The following is a 19,092-nucleotide window of genomic DNA, read 5'->3' as shown; positions in this document are numbered from 1 at the left end:
TATTTTACAATTAAGAATAAAACTAAGTCTGCCCGAAATGCCTAGCCATGCTAGGTGTTCTAGTGGTACACTCTGTAATACCTAGCCATGCTAAGCGTTCTAGTGGTACACTCTGTAATACCTAGCCATGCTAAGCGTTCTAGTGGTACACTCTGTAATACCTAGCCATGCTAAGCGTTCTAGTGGTACACTCTGTAATACCTAGCCATGCTAAGCGTTCTAGTGGTACACTCTGTAATACCTAGCCATGCTAAGCGTTCTAGTGGTACACTCTGTAATACCTAGCCATGCTAAGCGTTCTAGTGGTACACTCTGTAATACCTAGCCATGCTAAGTGTTCTAGTGGTACACTCTGTAATACCTAGCCATGCTAAGTGTTCTAGTGGTACACTCTGTAATACCTAGCCATGCTAAGTGTTCTAGTGGTACACTCTGTAATACCTAGCCATGCTAAGTGTTCTAGTGGTACACTCTGTAATACCTAGCCATGCTAAGTGTTCTAGTGGTACACTCTGTAATACCTAGCCATGCTAAGTGTTCTAGTGGTACACTCTGTAATACCTAGCCATGCTAAGTGTTCTAGTGGTACACTCTGTAATACCTAGCCATGCTAGGTGTTCTAGTGGTACACTCTGTAATACCTAGCCATGCTAAGTGTTCTAGTGGTACACTCTGTAATACCTAGCCATGCTAGGTGTTCTAGTGGTACACTCTGTAATACCTAGCCATGCTAGGTGTTCTAGTGGTACACTCTGTAATACCTAGCCATGCTAAGTGTTCTAGTGGTACACTCTGTAATACCTAGCCATGCTAGGTGTTCTAGTGGTACACTCTGTAATACCTAGCCATGCTAGGTGTTCTAGTGGTACACTCTGTAATACCTAGCCATGCTAGGTGTTCTAGTGGTACACTCTGTAATACCTAGCCATGCTAAGTGTTCTAGTGGTACACTGTAATACCTAGCCATGCTAGGTGTTCTAGTGGTACACTCTGTAATACCTAGCCATGCTAGGTGTTCTAGTGGTACACTCTGTAATACCTAGCCATGCTAAGTGTTCTAGTGGTACACTGTAATACCTAGCCATGCTAGGTGTTCTAGTGGTACACTCTGTAATACCTAGCCATGCTAAGTGTTCTAGTGGTACACTGTAATACCTAGCCATGCTAAGTGTTCTAGTGGTACACTCTGTAATACCTAGCCATGCTAAGTGTTCTAGTGGTACACTCTGTAATACCTAGCCATGCTAGGTGTTCTAGTGGTACACACTGTAATACCTAGCCATGCTAGGTGTTCTAGTGGTACACTCTGTAATACCTAGCCATGCTAAGTGTTCTAGTGGTACACTCTGTAATACCTAGCCATGCTAAGCGTTCTAGTGGTACACACTGTAATACCTAGCCATGCTAGGTGTTCTAGTGGTACACTCTGTAATACCTAGCCATGCTAGGTGTTCTAGTGGTACACTCTGTAATACCTAGCCATGCTAGGTGTTCTAGTGGTACACTCTGTAATACCTAGCCATGCTAAGTGTTCTAGTGGTACACTCTGTAATACCTAGCCATGCTAGGTGTTCTAGTGGTACACTCTGTAATACCTAGCCATGCTAGGTGTTCTAGTGGTACACTCTGTAATACCTAGCCATGCTAGGTGTTCTAGTGGTACACTGTAATACCTAGCCATGCTAGGTGTTCTAGTGGTACACTCTGTAATACCTAGCCATGCTAGGTGTTCTAGTGGTACACTCTGTAATACCTAGCCATGCTAGGTGTTCTAGTGGTACACTCTGTAATACCTAGCCATGCTAGGTGTTCTAGTGGTACACTGTAATACCTAGCCATGCTAAGTGTTCTAGTGGTACACTCTTTAATACCTAGCCATGCTAGGTGTTCTAGTGGTACACTGTAATACCTAGCCATGCTAGGTGTTCTAGTGGTACACTCTGTAATACCTAGCCATGCTAAGTGTTCTAGTGGTACACTCTGTAATACCTAGCCATGCTAGGTGTTCTAGTGGTACACTCTGTAATGCCTAGCCATGCTAGGTGTTCTAGTGGTACACTCTGTAATGCCTAGCCATGCTAGGTGTTCTAGTGGTACACTCTGTAATTATTATTTTACTACATGTAAACCACACAATAACCAAATTTCTGTAAACTCAGCATTGTAATCCTTATAGAGAATAAACTTTGAATTTGAATTTGAATGGTGTTCGTAGTAGCCACACTATACCCATGGTGTTCGTGGTAGCCATATTATACCCATGGTGTTCGTGGTAGCCACACTATACCCATGGTGTTCGTGGTAGCCATATTATACCCATGGTGTTCGTGGTAGCCATATTATACCCATGGTGTTCGTGGTAGCCACACTATACCCATGGTGTTCGTAGTAGCCACACTATACCCATGGTGTTCGTGGTAGCCATATTATACCCATGGTGTTCGTGGTAGCCATATTATACCCATGGTGTTCGTGGTAGCCACACTATACCCATGGTGTTCGTGGTAGCCACACTATACCCATGGTGTTCGTGGTAGCCATATTATACCCATGGTGTTCGTGGTAGCCATATTATACCCATGGTGTTCGTGGTAGCCACACTATACCCATGGTGTTCGTAGTAGCCACACTATACCCATGGTGTTCGTGGTAGCCACACTATACCCATGGTGTTCGTGGTAGCCATATTATACCCATGGTGTTCGTGGTAGCCACACTATACCCATGGTGTTCGTAGTAGCCACACTATACCCATGGTGTTCGTAGTAGCCACACTATACCCATGGTGTTCGTGGTAGCCATATTATACCCATGGTGTTCGTGGTAGCCACACTATACCCATGGTGTAGGTGGTAGCCACACTATACCCATGATGTTGGTGGTAGCCATCCTACACCCATGGTGTGGGTGGTAGCCACACTATACCGATGGGGTTGGTGGTAGCCACACCATACCCATTGTGTTGTTGGTAGCCACACTATACCCATGGTGTTGGTGGTAGCCACACCATACCCATGGTGTTGTTGGTAGCCACACCATACCCATTGTGTTGTTGGTAGCCACACTATACCCATGGTGTTGGTGGTAGCCACACCATACCCATGGTGTTGTTGGTAGCCACACCGTACCCATGGTGTTGGTGGTAGCCACACCATACTCATGGTGTTGGTGGAAGCCACACCATACCCATTGTTTTGATAGTAGCCACACCATACCCATGGTGTTGTTGGTAGCCACACCATACCCATAATGTTGTTGGTAGCCGCACTATACCAATGGTGTTGGTGGTAGCCACACCATACCCATGGTGTTGTTGGTAGTCACACCATACCCATGGTGTTGTTTGTAGCCACACCGTACCCATGGTGTTGTTGGTAGCCACACCATACCCATGGTGTTGGTAGTAGCCACACCATACCCATGGTGTTGGTGGTAGCCACACCATACCCATGGCGTTGTTGTAGCCACACCATACCCATGGTGATGGTGGTAGCCACACCATACCCATGGTGTTGGTAGTAGCCACACCATACCCATGGTGTTGGTGGTAGCCACACCATATTCATTGTGTTGTTGGTAGCCACACTATACCCATGGTTTTGGTGGTAGCCACACCATATCCATGGTGTTGTTGGTAGCCACGCCATACCCATGGTGTTGTTGGTAGCCACACCGTACCCATGGTGTTGGTGGTAGCCACACCATACCCATGGTCTTGGTGGTAGCCACACCATACCCATTGTGTTGATAGTAGCCACACCATACCCATGGTGTTGTTGGTAGCCACACCATACTCATGGTGTTGTTGGTAGCCACACTATGCCTATGGTGTTGGTGGTAGCCACACCATACCCATGGTGTTGTTGGTAGTCACACCATACCCATGGTGTTGTTGGTAGCCACACCGTACCCATGGTGTTGGTGGTAGCCACACCATACCCATGGTGTTGGTAGTAGCCACACCATACCCATGGTGTTGGTGGTAACCACACCATACCCATGGTGTTGGTGGTAGCCGCACCATACCCATGGTGTTGGTGGTAGCCTCACCATACCCATGGTGTTGGTAGTAGCCACACCATACCCATGGTGTTGGTGGTAGCCACACCATACCCATTGTGTTGTTGGTAGCCACACTATACCCATGGTGTTGGTGGTAGCCACACCATACCCATGGCGTTGCTGGTAGCCACGCCATACCCATGGTGTTGTTGGTAGCCACACCGTACCCATGGTGTTGGTGGTAGCCACACCATACTCATGGTGTTGGTGGTAGCCACACCATACCCATTGTGTTGATAGTAGCCACACCATACCCATGGTGTTGTTGGTAGCCACACCATACCCATGGTGTTGTTGGTAGCCACACTATACCCATGGTGTTGGTGGTAGCCACACCGTACCCATGGTGTTGGTGGTAGGCACACCATACCCATGGTGTTAGTAGTAGCCACACCATACCCATGGTGTTGTTGGTAGCCACACTATACCCATGGTGTGGGTGGTAGCCACACCGTACCCATGATGTGGCTACCTGCCTGTAAACAAGAGAGCATTGAACCTTAACCTGTAAATCTAACCTCGTAAAAAAACAAGTATGGTTCCTGTAGCCTGTAAACTGAACAGTGTAAATCATAAATCAAGTTGTTGTTTTACAGGTGGGTGGGCGTGGAGACGGGCGGGCTGGTAGGGGCACCACTAGTACACACGCCCACCGCCCAGGTGGAGGCACTGGCTGTCCTGGTTGTGTATTTTTCTGGTAGATGGTTGCATAGATTTGACCGCAACCTGACCTTCGACAAGGGCCTTTTCTATATCACGTCACAGGAGAGGTGAGTTGTCACTTCTATATCACCTCACAGGAGAGGTAAGTTGTCACTTCTATATCACCTCACAGGAGAGGTAAGTTGTCACTTCTATATCACCTCACAGGAGAGGTGAGTTGTCACTTCTATATCACCTCACAGGAGAGGTAAGTTGTCACTTCTATATCACGTCACAGGAGAGGTAAGTTGTCACTTCTATATCACGTCACAGGAGAGGTAAGTTGTCACTTCTATATCACCTCACAGGAGAGGTAAGTTGTCACTTCTATATCACGTCACAGGAGAGGTAAGTTGTCACTTCTATATCACCTCACAGGAGAGGTAAGTTGTCACTTCTATATCACGTCACAGGAGAGGTAAGTTGTCACTTCTATATCACCTCACAGGAGAGGTAAGTTGTCACTTCTATATCACGTCACAGGAGAGTTATATTTATATTATATTATCACACCGGCCGATTCCCACCAAGGCAGGGTGGCCCGAAAAAGAAAAACTTTCACCATCATTCACTCCATCACTGTCTTGCCAGAAGGGTGCTTTACACTACAGTTTTTAAACTGCAACATTAACACCCCTCCTTCAGAGTGCAGGCACTGTACTTCCCATCTCCAGGACTCAAGTCCGGCCTGCCGGTTTCCCTGAACCCCTTCATAAATGTTACTCTGCTCACACTCCAACAGCACGTCAAGTATTAAAAACCATTTGTCTCCATTCACTCCTATCAAACACGCTCACGCATGCCTGCTGGAAGTCCAAGCCCCTCGCACACAAAACCTCCTTTACCCCCTCCCTCCAACCTTTCCTAGGCCGACCCCTACCCCGCCTTCCTTCCACTACAGACTGATACACTCTTGAAGTTATTCTGTTTCGCTCCATTCTCTCCACATGTCCGAACCACCTCAACAACCCTTCCTCAGCCCTCTGGACAACAGTTTTGGTAATCCCGCACCTCCTCCTAACTTCCAAACTACGAATTCTCTGCATTATATTCACACCACACATTGCTCTCAGACATGACATCTCCACTGCCTCCAGCCTTCTCCTCGCTGCAACATTCATCACCCATGCTTCACACCCATATGAGAGTGTTGGTAAAAATATACTCTCATACATTCCCCTCTTTGCCTCCAAGGACAAAGTTCTTTGTCTCCACAGACTCCTAAGTGCACCACTCACCCTTTTCCCCTCATCAATTCTATGATTCACCTCATCTTTCATAGACCCATCCGCTGACACGTCCACTCCCAAATATCTGAATACATACACCTCCTCCATACTCTCTCCCTCCAATCTGATATCCAATCTTTCATCACCTAATCTTTTTGTTATCCTCATAACCTTACTCTTTCCTGTATTCACTTTCAATTTTCTTCTTTTGCACACCCTACCAAATTCATCCACCAATCTCTGCAACTTCTCTTCAGAATCTCCCAAGAGCACAGTGTCATCAGCAAAGAGCAACTGTGACAACTCCCACTTTATGTGTGATTCTTTATCTTTTAACTCCACGCCTCTTGCCAAGACCCTCGCATTTACTTCTCTTACAACCCCATCTATAAATATATTAAACAACCACGGCGACATCACACATCCTTGTCTAAGGCTACTTTTACTGGGAAATAATTTCCCTCTTTCCTACATACTCTAACTTGAGCCTCACTATCCTCGTAAAAACTCTTCACTGCTTTCAGTAACCTACCTCCTACACCATACACCTGCAGCATCTGCCACATCTGCCACAGGAGAGTTGTCACTTCCATATCACCTCACAGGAGAGGTGAGTTGTCACTTCTATATCACGTCACAAGAGAGGTGAGTTGTCACTTCTATATCACCTCACAGGAGCGGTAAGTTGTCACTTCTATATCACGTCACAGGAGAGATAAATTGTCACTTCTATATCACCTCACAGGAGAGTTGTCACTTCCATATCACCTCACAGGAGAGGTAAGTTGTCACTTCTATATCACCTCACAGGAGAGGTAAGTTGTCACTTCTATATCACGTCACAGGAGAGGTAAGTTGTCACTTCTATATCACCTCACAGGAGAGGTAAGTTGTCACTTCTATATCACGTCACAGGAGAGTTGTCACTTCTATATCCTGTCTTAGTTATATATTTGTAGGGCGTTATTTACATCCCCTTTATTTATTCCTGTCTTCCATTTATACACCTCAATCATATCCCCCCTAGAGAGTGCAGATTCAGGGTCCTCAGTCTATCCTCATAGGGAAGGTTTCTGCTACATGGGATCAACGTTGTCATCCTCCTCTGTACGTTTTCCAGAGTATTTATATCCATTCTGTAATACGGTGACCAGAAATATGCAGCATCAGCAATTACTGATTACCACTGCAAGAGTTTTATAACTTTAGTGAATGTGAGAAATGGTATGCAATACCGACTTGTTGATAAGTAAGAAATGTGCAACAGTTAGGTATTCTTAGTCCGAAACGTTTCGCCTACACAGCAGGCTTCTTCATTCGAGTACAGAGGAGTTAACAGAAACAGTAGAGATGTGAAGACTATGTAATCAGTCCATCACCCTTGAAGACGGAGTTCTGAGGTGGTCAGTTCCTCAGCCTGGAGAAGAGTATTGTTCCATAGTCTGGAACAAACCTACCACTTCAAGGATGGACCGATTACATCGTCTTTACAACTCTACTGCTTATGTTAACTCCTCTGTACTCGACTGAAGAAGTCTACTGTGTAGTCGAAACGTTTCGGAATAAAGATACCTAACTGTTGCATATGTGTCTTATCATCATAACACTATTAATACCTGAAAACCCTGATTTTTAAAGGGATGGACTGGTAAGCCAGCGGAAGGCCTCGGTCAGATGACCAAAAGCTCCAAAGGCGGGTTATCATTTGACCAAGACCCTCATCAGGAAACAGTTATCCTGTTTCCTGACAAACCTTACCCATCATAACACTAGTGTTGTACTGTGTCTCAGGTTCGAGATTCCAATGATGGTGGGACGTCTGGAGTTACCACTTGGTTATTCACCTGACCTGGAAGTTCGAGTCCTGGAGCTACCCTTCGTGGGTAGAAAGGTCTCTATGTTCATTCTCCTACCAGATCATGCTGACCTCGGCCTCACCAACCTTGAGCGAAACATCACTGCTGACAATATTAAGGCTCTCTTTTCTACTCTCAAGGTAAGTATAATTTAATACTTTTCTCAGTGGCATCCAATACTGACAAGTTGACGATTATAACACATATGTAACAGTTAGTTATGTATATTTAATTCTATATACTCAATAATAACCCACATGGAGACAGTAACTCAGGAGATTGAGTGATCGGTATGAAGAGGATCCCAGAAGGGGGTCGAAATATACAGATTAATCAACCTCCTTAATTTCTGTCGCTCTGTGAGTTATTATTGAGGATTGACAAGTGTTCCTGGCATTTAATTTATTGATTCTATATGCTATTTAATCTTCTGCGAGACAAATTGTTTGTTAAGAGACGTAGAGAAAATCTCCATGATGTAGGCTGATGTCAGAGTAACATTTAATTATGTTAAAAATGGCATAAAATACCGACAAGCTGAAGATTAAGTCACATGTACAACAGCTGGTGGCCTGGTTATGGTGGCCCGGTGGCCTGGTGGCTAAAGCTCCCGCTTCACACACGGAGGGCCCGGGTTCGATTCCCGGCGGGTGGAAACATTCGACACGTTTCCTTACACCTGTTGTCCTGTTCACCTAGCAGCAAATAGGTACCTGGGTGTTAGTCGACTGGTGTGGGTCGCATCCTGGGGGACAAGATTAAGGACCCCAATGGAAATAAGTTAGACAGTCCTCGATGACGCACTGACTTTCTTGGGTTATCCTGGGTGGCTAACCCTCCGGGGTTAAAAATCCGAACGAAATCTTATCTTATCTTATCTTACTTCTTCAGTCAGATACAGAGGCAGCAGACGCTGTAGCAATGAAAAGACGATGGTACCAGTCCATTACCCTGGAAGACGTAGTTTTGAAGTGGTCAGTCCCCCAACTTCCACGTGTACCTGCCATATACTATTTTGGATTATTCCAGTGTTTTTAGTGCTTGTAACCGCTAAATAAGCCACCATGGGCCCCAAGAAAGCTTCCAGTGCCAAGCCTGTGTTAAAAAGGGTGAGAATTACGATGGAAATGAAGAAAGAGATAATTGAAAAATACGAAAGTGGAGAGTTCGACTGAGGGACTGACCACCTCTGAGCGACGTCTTCCAGGGTGATGGACTGATTACATCATCTTTACACCTCTACTGCTGCTGATGTCTCTGTATTCTCATGAAGAAACCTACTGTGTAGGTGACACGTTACAATAAAGATACACAGTTGTTTTACAAGTGTCTTAGTCATCAGCATTTGACTACCACAGTCATACCTTCCAACCAGAAGGAAATGGTGTAAACCTTGGTAATGGATACCGTCAAGTTGGTTTGGAAAGACACGTAAACAAACACTTGAACATATTAAAAAACATTACGGTCCTGGAGCCTTGATCACTTCGGAAGTAATCAATGTCCCAGGACCTTGATCACGTACTAGTGGTTTAAAAAGACACGTAAGTGATCAAGGTCCTATGTAAGTAAGTTTATTCAGGTATACAAAAATACAGTGAAGTGATCAAGGTCCCAGGACCGAAACGTTTTCTAATATGTCCAAGTGTTCAGTGTTACCTTCTGGTAACACTGGACAGAGATCAGCTTGTGGTGTCCTTTATTCTACTTATAATCTATCACATCATTTATTTTAATTTTATTCTGCTTGTAGGACTTGCATGTTAGTTAGATATCTCTGTTATACACCGTATCCATCCTGTGGGTGGTAGTCAAGCTTATAGAGGTACATAATGGGTCCAGGGACTGTACCTCAACATTACAGAGGTACATAATGGGTCCAGGGACTGTAACTCAACATTACAGAGGTACATAATGGGTCCAGGGACTGTACCTCAACATTACAGAGGTACATAATGGGTCCAGGGACTGTACCTCAACATTACAGAGGTACATAATGGGTCCAGGGACTGTACCTCAACATTACAGAGGTACATAATGGGTCCAGGGACTGTACCTCAACATTACAGAGGTACATAATGGGTCCAGGGACTGTACCTCAACATTACAGAGGTACATAATGGGTCCAGGGACTGTACCTCAACATTACAGAGGTACATAATGGGTCCAGGGACTGTACCTCAACATTACAGAGGTACATAATGGGTCCAGGGACTGTACCTCAACATTACAGAGGTACATAATGGGTCCAGGGACTGTACCTCAACATTACAGAGGTACATAATGGGTCCAGGGACTGTACCTCAACATTACAGAGGTACATAATGGGTCCAGGGACTGTACCTCAACATTACAGAGGTACATAATGGGTCCAGGGACTGTACCTCAACATTACAGAGGTACATAATGGGTCCAGGGACTGTACCTCAACATTACAGAGGTACATAATGGGTCCAGGGACTGTACCTCAACATTACAGAGGTACATAATGGGTCCAGGGACTGTACCTCAACATTACAGAGGTACATAATGGGTCCAGGGACTGTACCTCAACATTACAGAGGTACATAATGGGTCCAGGGACTGTACCTCAACATTACAGAGGTACATAATGGGTCCAGGGACTGTACCTCAACATTACAGAGGTACATAATGGGTCCAGGGACTGTACCTCAACATTACAGAGGTACATAATGGGTCCAGGGACTGTACCTCAACATTACAGAGGTACATAATGGGTCCAGGGACTGTACCTCAACATTACAGAGGTACATAATGGGTCCAGGGACTGGACCTCAACATTACAGAGGTACATAATGGGTCCAGGGACTGTACCTCAACATTACAGAGGTACATAATGGGTCCAGGGACTGTACCTCAACATTACAGAGGTACATAATGGGTCCAGGGACTGTACCTCAACATTACAGAGGTACATAATGGGTCCAGGGACTGTACCCCAACATTACAGAGGTACATAATGGGTCCAGGGACTTTACCTCAACATTACAGAGGTACATAATGGGTCCAGGGACTGTACCTCAACATTACAGAGGTACATAATGGGTCCAGGGACTGTACCTCAACATTACAGAGGTAAATAATGGGTTCAGGGACTGTACCTCAACATTACAGAGGTACATAATGGGTCCAGGGACTATACCCCAACATTACAGAGGTACATAATGGGTCCAGGGACTTTACCTCAACATTACAGAGGTACATAATGGGTCCAGGGACTGTACCTCAACATTACAGAGGTACATAATGGGTCCAGGGACTGTACCTCAACATTACAGAGGTACATAATGGGTCCAGGGACTGTACTTCAACATTACAGAGGTACATAATGGGTCCAGGGACTGTACCTCAACATTACAGAGGTACATAATGGGTCCAGGGACTGTACCTCAACATTACAGAGGTACATAATGGGTCCAGGGACTGTACCTCAACATTACAGAGGTACATAATGGGTCCAGGGACTGTACCTCAACATTACAGAGGTACATAATGGGTCCAGGGACTGTACCTCAACATTACAGAGGTACATAATGGGTCCAGGGACTGTACTTCAACATTACAGAGGTACATAATGGGTCCAGGGACTGTACCTCAACATTACAGAGGTACATAATGGGTCCAGGGACTGTACCTCAACATTACAGAGGTACATAATGGGTCCAGGGACTGTACCTCAACATTACAGAGGTACATAATGGGTCCAGGGACTGTACCTCAACATTACAGAGGTACATAATGGGTCCAGGGACTGTACCTCAACATTGCAGAGGTACATAATGGGGTCCAGGGACTGTACCTCAACATTACAGAGGTACATAATGGGTCCAGGAACTGTACCTCAACATTACAGAGGTACATAATGGGTCCAGGGACTGTACCTCAACATTACAGAGGTACATAATGGGTCCAGGGACTGTACCTCAACATTACAGAGGTACATAATGGGTCCAGGGACTGTACCTCAACATTACAGAGGTACATAATGGGTCCAGGGACTGTACCTCAACATTACAGAGGTACATAATGGGTCCAGGGACTGTACCTCAACATTACAGAGGTACATAATGGGTCCAGGGACTGTACCTCAACATTACAGAGGTACATAATGGGTCCAGGGACTGTACCTCAACATTACAGAGGTACATAATGGGTCCAGGGGCCCATTATGTGCAGTCCTGAACTGTACAAAAGATATTACCACACCTTTCCACAGTGGTAATTGTCTATTTGCAGATTAATGATCTAATAACAGTCGCAATAAGTTGTTTATGCAGACCTGAATTCAGTCACAAAATAATTACGAAATAGTTTATATGTGGCTGTGAGTTATTTATCCCTCTCAGTGTGTTATCTGTCAAGAACTTTCACCACCTATTGTATAGCTTTCAGCTATGGTCTAATATGATAGCTGTAGTGTTGTATTTCCTCTCATTTATTCCTCATTGAGCTGTATCACTGATGAACGAGTGAACCTGAGACTAACATTATGATTTTAGTGTTGTGTGTGTGTTATGTTGGTACAGGACGAGCGTGTGAACCTGAGACTACCAAGGTTCAGAGTGGACGTGGTACCACCCCTGCAGGACGCTCTGGTATCACTGGGACTGACTGCTGTCTTCCCCACCACCACTGACACAACCCCAAGCCTCCTCCTCCATGACTTCCTCCATAGGTAAACTACCTCTCTTTTCTGTTTGACAGAAACACAAGCAGCAGTAATTTTAAACTTTATTAACAATATCTGAATAGTGAGGCACTTGTGTAACACTCGGCAATCTATACTGAGGAAACATTTCGCCAGCCTATGGCTTCATCAGTCCAGTACAAAGAAGAATGGTGAAAGATGAGGAGTTTGAGGTAATCGGTCCCTCAGCCTCGAGTCGATGTGTACAGTCCATCAATCATCAGTCTTGACAATAGTATATGATATGGTCGGAGAAGTGACTTACTGCAGTCAGGTGAGTAGAAGCAGGAGGAGGCGGAGTCACCACTGGACAAATCCACTAGTGTAAGTCACGACTGAAGGTTAGATAAGAGAAGAAGAATTCCCTGTATAGATGCAAAGATGTTACTGTGTCTGACAGATGTGATCTAATAATTTAGAAAACATTACATCACATTAAGAAAAAACATGATAGGTAAAAGGACACAAGTGCAACTAATGTGACATTTTATTGTGGCAACGTTTCGCTCTCCAGGAGCTTTGTCAAGCTGTTACAAACACTATATGGATACAGAGGGTATGTATACTGTATTGTTTGTAAAGGCTTGACAAAGCTCCTGGAGAGCGAAACGTTGCCACAATAAAATATCACATTAGTTGCACTTGTGTCCTTTTACTTAACATATTATAGGTAATTCTACCAACATTAATACAAGAAATATCGTCGTATCAGAGTTTGCAGTTGTTGTTTGTGTTTCTCAACTACAACTTGTCGCATCACTACACTAGTAGTTTATAATACAATCTTACTTGTATAACAATTAGGTAAATGTCTGACACTTTCGTATCTTTATTTCCCAAACGTTTCGCTTGCAGAACTGGCTTTTTCAGTCGAGTACAGACGCGATGTTTTGAAAATAGTTCCGAAAGTGTTGTACATGTATGTTATTCACCTGCGCCATGTTGTTATTCTCATATCATCTGCTCTGACATGTCACATTCTCGTTGATAAATTAGACATGTGTGCAACTCTTGGGTATCTTTATTGAGGAAACGTTTCGCCACACAGTAGCTTCATCAGTCCATACAAAGGAGAATGGTGAAGAACAGAAGGAGTTTGAGGTAATCAGTCCCTCAGCCTTGAGTCGATGTGGTTAGTCCATCAGTCTTGAAAGGAATACGGTACATTATGTGGAGAAGTAGCTTATATACCGCAGACAGGTGAGGTGCAGCAGTCGTAGGTGGTATCACATTTGACTCCTCCTTTATATGGACTGATGAAGCCACTGTGTGGCGAAACGTTTCCTCAATAAAGATACCCAAGAGTTGCACATATGTCTAGTTTATCAACGTATCGGTTCTCTGAACCATTCATCTACACTGTCACATTCTCATTTATTAATCGTTAATGTGTAAAAAAAAAAAAAATCTTCGTCCAGAAATATTTATTACGGAGCTATATATGTGACTTATCAGGTTCTGGAGCAAGAGTACTGGGCCCCTCAAGCTTAAACTTCATTAGTTTCATAGTAAATCTGACCCTGACCCTGGCAATGGTCGAGGAGCGTAATTCTGTGTAATAATAATAATAATAATAATAATAATAATAATAATAATAATAATAATAATAATAATGATAATAATAATAATAATAATAATAATAATAATAATAATAATAATAATAATAATAATAATAATAATAATTTTTATTTCCACAAGTACATGATACAACTTATACAGACCATAGTTCCAGGTTATGTTGTATTCTTATTAAGATTGATGGAGTGATCACATCGACTCCAGGCTGAGGGACGGATTACCTCAGTTTTCTTCTGATCTTCAGTTCTCGTCTTTCTATTGGACTGATGAAGCCACTGTGTGGCGAAACGTTTCCGCAATAAAGATACCCAAGTGTTGTACATGCGTCTAATTTATCCAAAAGCCATATTGTAGCTCTTGGGACCTGTCTTTTATCAACGTTTGGTTCAACACTGCTCACATATTTGTAGTCACCTACTATGGTCCTGGAATGTGAAGGTCGAGTCACAGCTCCTGACTCTGCCTCTTGATGCGACTGACTGGATTCACCTACTTCTTAAACCATGATACGGGTGAGGTTAGAATTCATGGCAAGTGAGTCGTTAAACTCCAGGCCAGTGCATTAACCACTGGGCCAGCTAGATACAATAAGATTTGTCCAACTACGTATATTTACACATCATAGCGAGGCTAAAATGGGCCCCAGATGGCCCAATGGCTTATACACTGGCCTTGAGTTTTACGATTCACTTGCCATGGATGTAGGTATGATAAAGCCTCTACATTGGTTTGTACTCCCTGGAACGCAGGCGAGAAAGATGAATGATAACCCCACCCGTACCCTGAGTTGTTTACAATCGTGTTATAACAATTTCCTGAGTCACTTACATCATGCCTCGTACGACCTGTCTTATTCTTAAAGCTGTATATAAAGTGTATGTTGGTTTGAGGACTTACTGAATTTTGTGTCCCCAGAGCTGTGTGTGAGGTTGTGGAGGAAGGAGATGACTGGTCTCCACCCCAGGTCCCCGGAGGTGACCAGGTGGGAACTTTCGGTGACAAGTACTTCGAGGTGGATCATCCTTTTATCTTCTTCGTCTGGGACTACATCGGCAGCAGCGTAGTGTTGATGGGTCGTATTGTCACTCCGGAGCCCATCATTCTCACCCACGATAACTAAGTCGTTATTGCTGCCTTCACTGCTGCCGTCCATCATCCCAGCACTGTTAGCTTCACTGCTGCCGTCCATCATCCCAGCACTGTTAGCTTCACTGCTGCCGTCAATCACCCCAGCACTGTTAGCTTCACTGCTGCCGTCCATCACCCCAGTACTGTTAGCTTCACTGCTGCCGTCCATCACCCCATCACTGTTAGCTTCACTGCTGCCGTCCATCACCCCAGCACTGTTAGCTTCACTGCTGCCGTCCATCACCCATCACTGGTAGCTTCACTGCTGCCCTCCATCACCCCAGCACTGTTAGCTTCACTGCTGCCGTCCATCACCCCATCACTGTTAGCTTCACTGCTGCCGTCCATCACCCCAGCTCTGTTAGCTTCACTGCTGCCCTCCATCACCCCATCAGTGTTAGCTTCACTGCTGCAGTCCATCACCCCATCACTGTTAGCTTCACTGCTGCCGTCCATCACCCCACCACTGTTAGCTTCACTGCTGCCCTCCATCACCCCATCACTGTTAGCTTCACTGCTGCCGTCCATCACCCCATCACTGTTAGCTTCACTGCTGCCGTCCATCACCCCAGCACTGTTAGCTTCACTGCTGCCGACCATCACCCCAGCTCTGTTAGCTTCACTGCTGCCCTCCATCACCCCATCACTGTTAGCTTCACTGCTGCCGTCCATCACTCCATCACTGTTAGCTTCACTGCTGCCGTCAATCACCCCGGCACTGTTAGCTTCACTGCCTCCGCACATCACCCCATCACTGTTAGCTTCACTGCTGCCGTCCATCACCCCAGCACTGTTAGCTTCACTGCTGCCGTCCATCACCCCAGCTCTGTTAGCTTCACTGCTGCCCTCCATCACCCCATCACTGTTAGCTTCACTGCTGCCGTCCATCACTCCATCACTGTTAGCTTCACTGCTGCCGTCAATCACCCAGGCACTGTTAGCTTCACTGCCTCCGCACATCACCCCATCACTGTTAGCTTCACTGCTGCCGTCCATCACTCCATCACTGTTAGCTTCACTGCTGCCGTCCATCACTCCATCACTGTTAGCTTCACTGCTGCCGTCAATCACCCCGGCACTGTTAGCTTCACTGCCTCCGCACATCACCCCAGCTCTCCAATACCCACAAACACTTACCAACACCTACCACATATGCCCATCACCCACCAACATTCCCCACAGACCTTCACCAACACCCACCAACATTCCCCACAGACCTTCACCAACACCCACCAACATTCCCCACAGACCTTCACAAACACCCACCAACATTCCCCACAGACCTTCACCAACACCCACCAACATTCCCCACAGACCTTCACCAACACCCACCAACATTCCCCACAGACCTTCACAAACACCCACCAACATTCCCCACAGACCTTCACCAACACCCACCAACATTCCCCACAGACCCTCACCAACACCCACCAACATTCCCCAGAGACCTTCACCAACACCCACCAACATTCCCCAGAGACCTTCACCAACACCCACCAACATTCCCCACAGACCTTCAACAACACCCACCAACATTCCCCACAGACCTTCAACAACACCCACCAACATTCCCCACAGACCTTCACCAACACCCACCAACATTCCCCACAGACCTTCACCAACACCCACCAACATTCCCCACAGACCTTCACCAACACCCACCAACATTCTCCATTTCCCACAGACCTTCACCAACATTCCCCACAGACCTTCACTAACACCCACCAACATTCCCCACATACCTTCTCCAACACCCACCAACATTCCCCACAGACCTTCACCAACACCCACCAACATTCCCCACATACCTTCTCCAACACCCACCAACATTCCCCACAGACCTTCACCAACACCCACCAACATTCCCCACATACCTTCACCAACACCCACCAACATTCCCCACATACCTTCTCCAACACCCACCAACACTTCAAACAGACCTTCACCAACAACCACCAACATTATCCATTCCCCACAGACCTTCACCAACACCCGCCAATATTTCCCACAGATATTCACCAACACCCACCAACATTCTGCACAGACCTTCACAAACACCCACCAACATTCCCCACAGCCCATCACCAACACCCACTAATATTACCCACAGACCATCACCAACACCCACGAACCTTCACCAACACCCACCAACATTCCCCACAGACCTTCACCAAAACCCACCAACATTCCCCATTCCCCACAGACCTTCACCAACACCCACCAACATTCAGCACAGACCCTCACCAACACACACCAACATTCCCCACAGACCTTCACCAACACCCACCAACATTCAGCACAGACCTTCACCAACACCCACCAACATTCCCCACAGACCTTCACCAACACCCACCAATATTCCTCACAAACCTTCACCAACACCCACCAACATTCCCCACAGACCTTCACCAACACCCACCAGCACTGCCCACAGACCTTCACCAACACCCACCAACATTCCCCACAGACCTTCACCAACACCCACCAACACTGCCCACAGACCTTCACCAACACCCACCAACATTCCCCACAGACCTTCACCTACACACACGAACATTCGCCATTCCCCACAGACCTTCACCAACAACCACCAACATTCTACATTCCCCACAGACCTTCACCAACACCCGCCAATATTTCCCACAGACATTCACCAACACCCACCAACATTCCCCACAGACCATCACCAACACCCACTAATATTACCCACAGACCTTCACCAACACCCACGAACCTTCACCAACAATCACCAACATTCCCCACAGACCATCACCAACACCCACTAATATTACCCACAGACCTTCACCAACACCCACGAACCTTCACCAACAATCACCAACATTCCCCACAGACCATCACCAACACCCACTAATATTACCCACAGACCATCACCAACACCCACCAACATTCCCCACAGACCTTCAACAAAACCCACCAACATTCTCCATTCCCCACAGACCTTCACCAACACCCACCAACATTCCCCGCAGACCTTCACCAACACCCACCAACATTCCCCACAGAACTTCACCAACACCCACCAATATTCCTCACAGTCCTTCACCAACACCCACCAACATTCCCCACAGACCTTCACCAACACCTACCAACATTCCCCGCAGACCTTCACCAACACCCACCAACATTCCCCGCAGACCTTCACCAACACCCACCAACATTCCCCGCAGACCTTCACCAACACCCACCAACATTCCCCACAGAACTTCACCAACACCCACCAATATTCCTCACAGTCCTTCACCAACACCCACCAACATTCCCCACAGACCTTCACCAACACCTACCAACATTCCCCACAGACTTTCACCAACACCCACCAATATTAACCACAAACATTCACCAACACTTAAAACCTTCACCAACACCCACCAACATTCCTCACAGACCTTCACCAACACCCACCAACATTCCTCACGCACCTTCACCAACACCCACCAACATTCCTCACACACCTTCACCAACACCCACCAACCTTCACCAACATTCTCCACTCCCCAGAGACCTTCACCAACACCCACAGATTTTCACCAACACCCACAGACCTTCACCAACACCCATAGACCTTCACCAACACCCACAGACCTTCACCAACACCCATAGACCTTCACCAACACCCACAGACCTTCAACAACACCCACAGACCTTCACCAACACCTACAGACCTTCACCAACACCCACAGACCTTCAACGACACCCACAGACCTTCACTAACATCCACAGACCTTCACCAACACCCACCAGCATTCCCCACAGACCTTCACCAACGCCCACAGACCTTCACCAACACCCACAGACTTTCACCATCACC

General features: G+C 46.0%; 1 protein-coding gene across 1 annotated transcript in view; it reads left to right on the top strand.

Annotated features, from left to right (window-relative positions):
- The window catches only part of LOC128702957 (leukocyte elastase inhibitor), a 30,777-nt gene extending 15,277 nt beyond the window's left edge, over positions 1-15,500 (top strand). Inside the window, exons 3-6 of the mRNA XM_053797449.2 lie at positions 4,659-4,832; positions 7,785-7,989; positions 12,397-12,545; positions 15,051-15,500. Of these exons, the coding sequence (XP_053653424.1) occupies positions 4,659-4,832; positions 7,785-7,989; positions 12,397-12,545; positions 15,051-15,255 (733 nt within the window). The 3' untranslated portion in view covers positions 15,256-15,500. The remainder of the gene's footprint in view (positions 1-4,658; positions 4,833-7,784; positions 7,990-12,396; positions 12,546-15,050) is intronic.
- The last annotated feature ends 3,592 nt before the right edge of the window (positions 15,501-19,092 follow it).

This window comes from Cherax quadricarinatus, chromosome 86 (assembly GCF_038502225.1).
Source record: "Cherax quadricarinatus isolate ZL_2023a chromosome 86, ASM3850222v1, whole genome shotgun sequence".
NCBI classification, from domain to species: domain Eukaryota; kingdom Metazoa; phylum Arthropoda; class Malacostraca; order Decapoda; family Parastacidae; genus Cherax; species Cherax quadricarinatus.
This window is presented reverse-complemented; position numbering and strand designations above follow the sequence as displayed.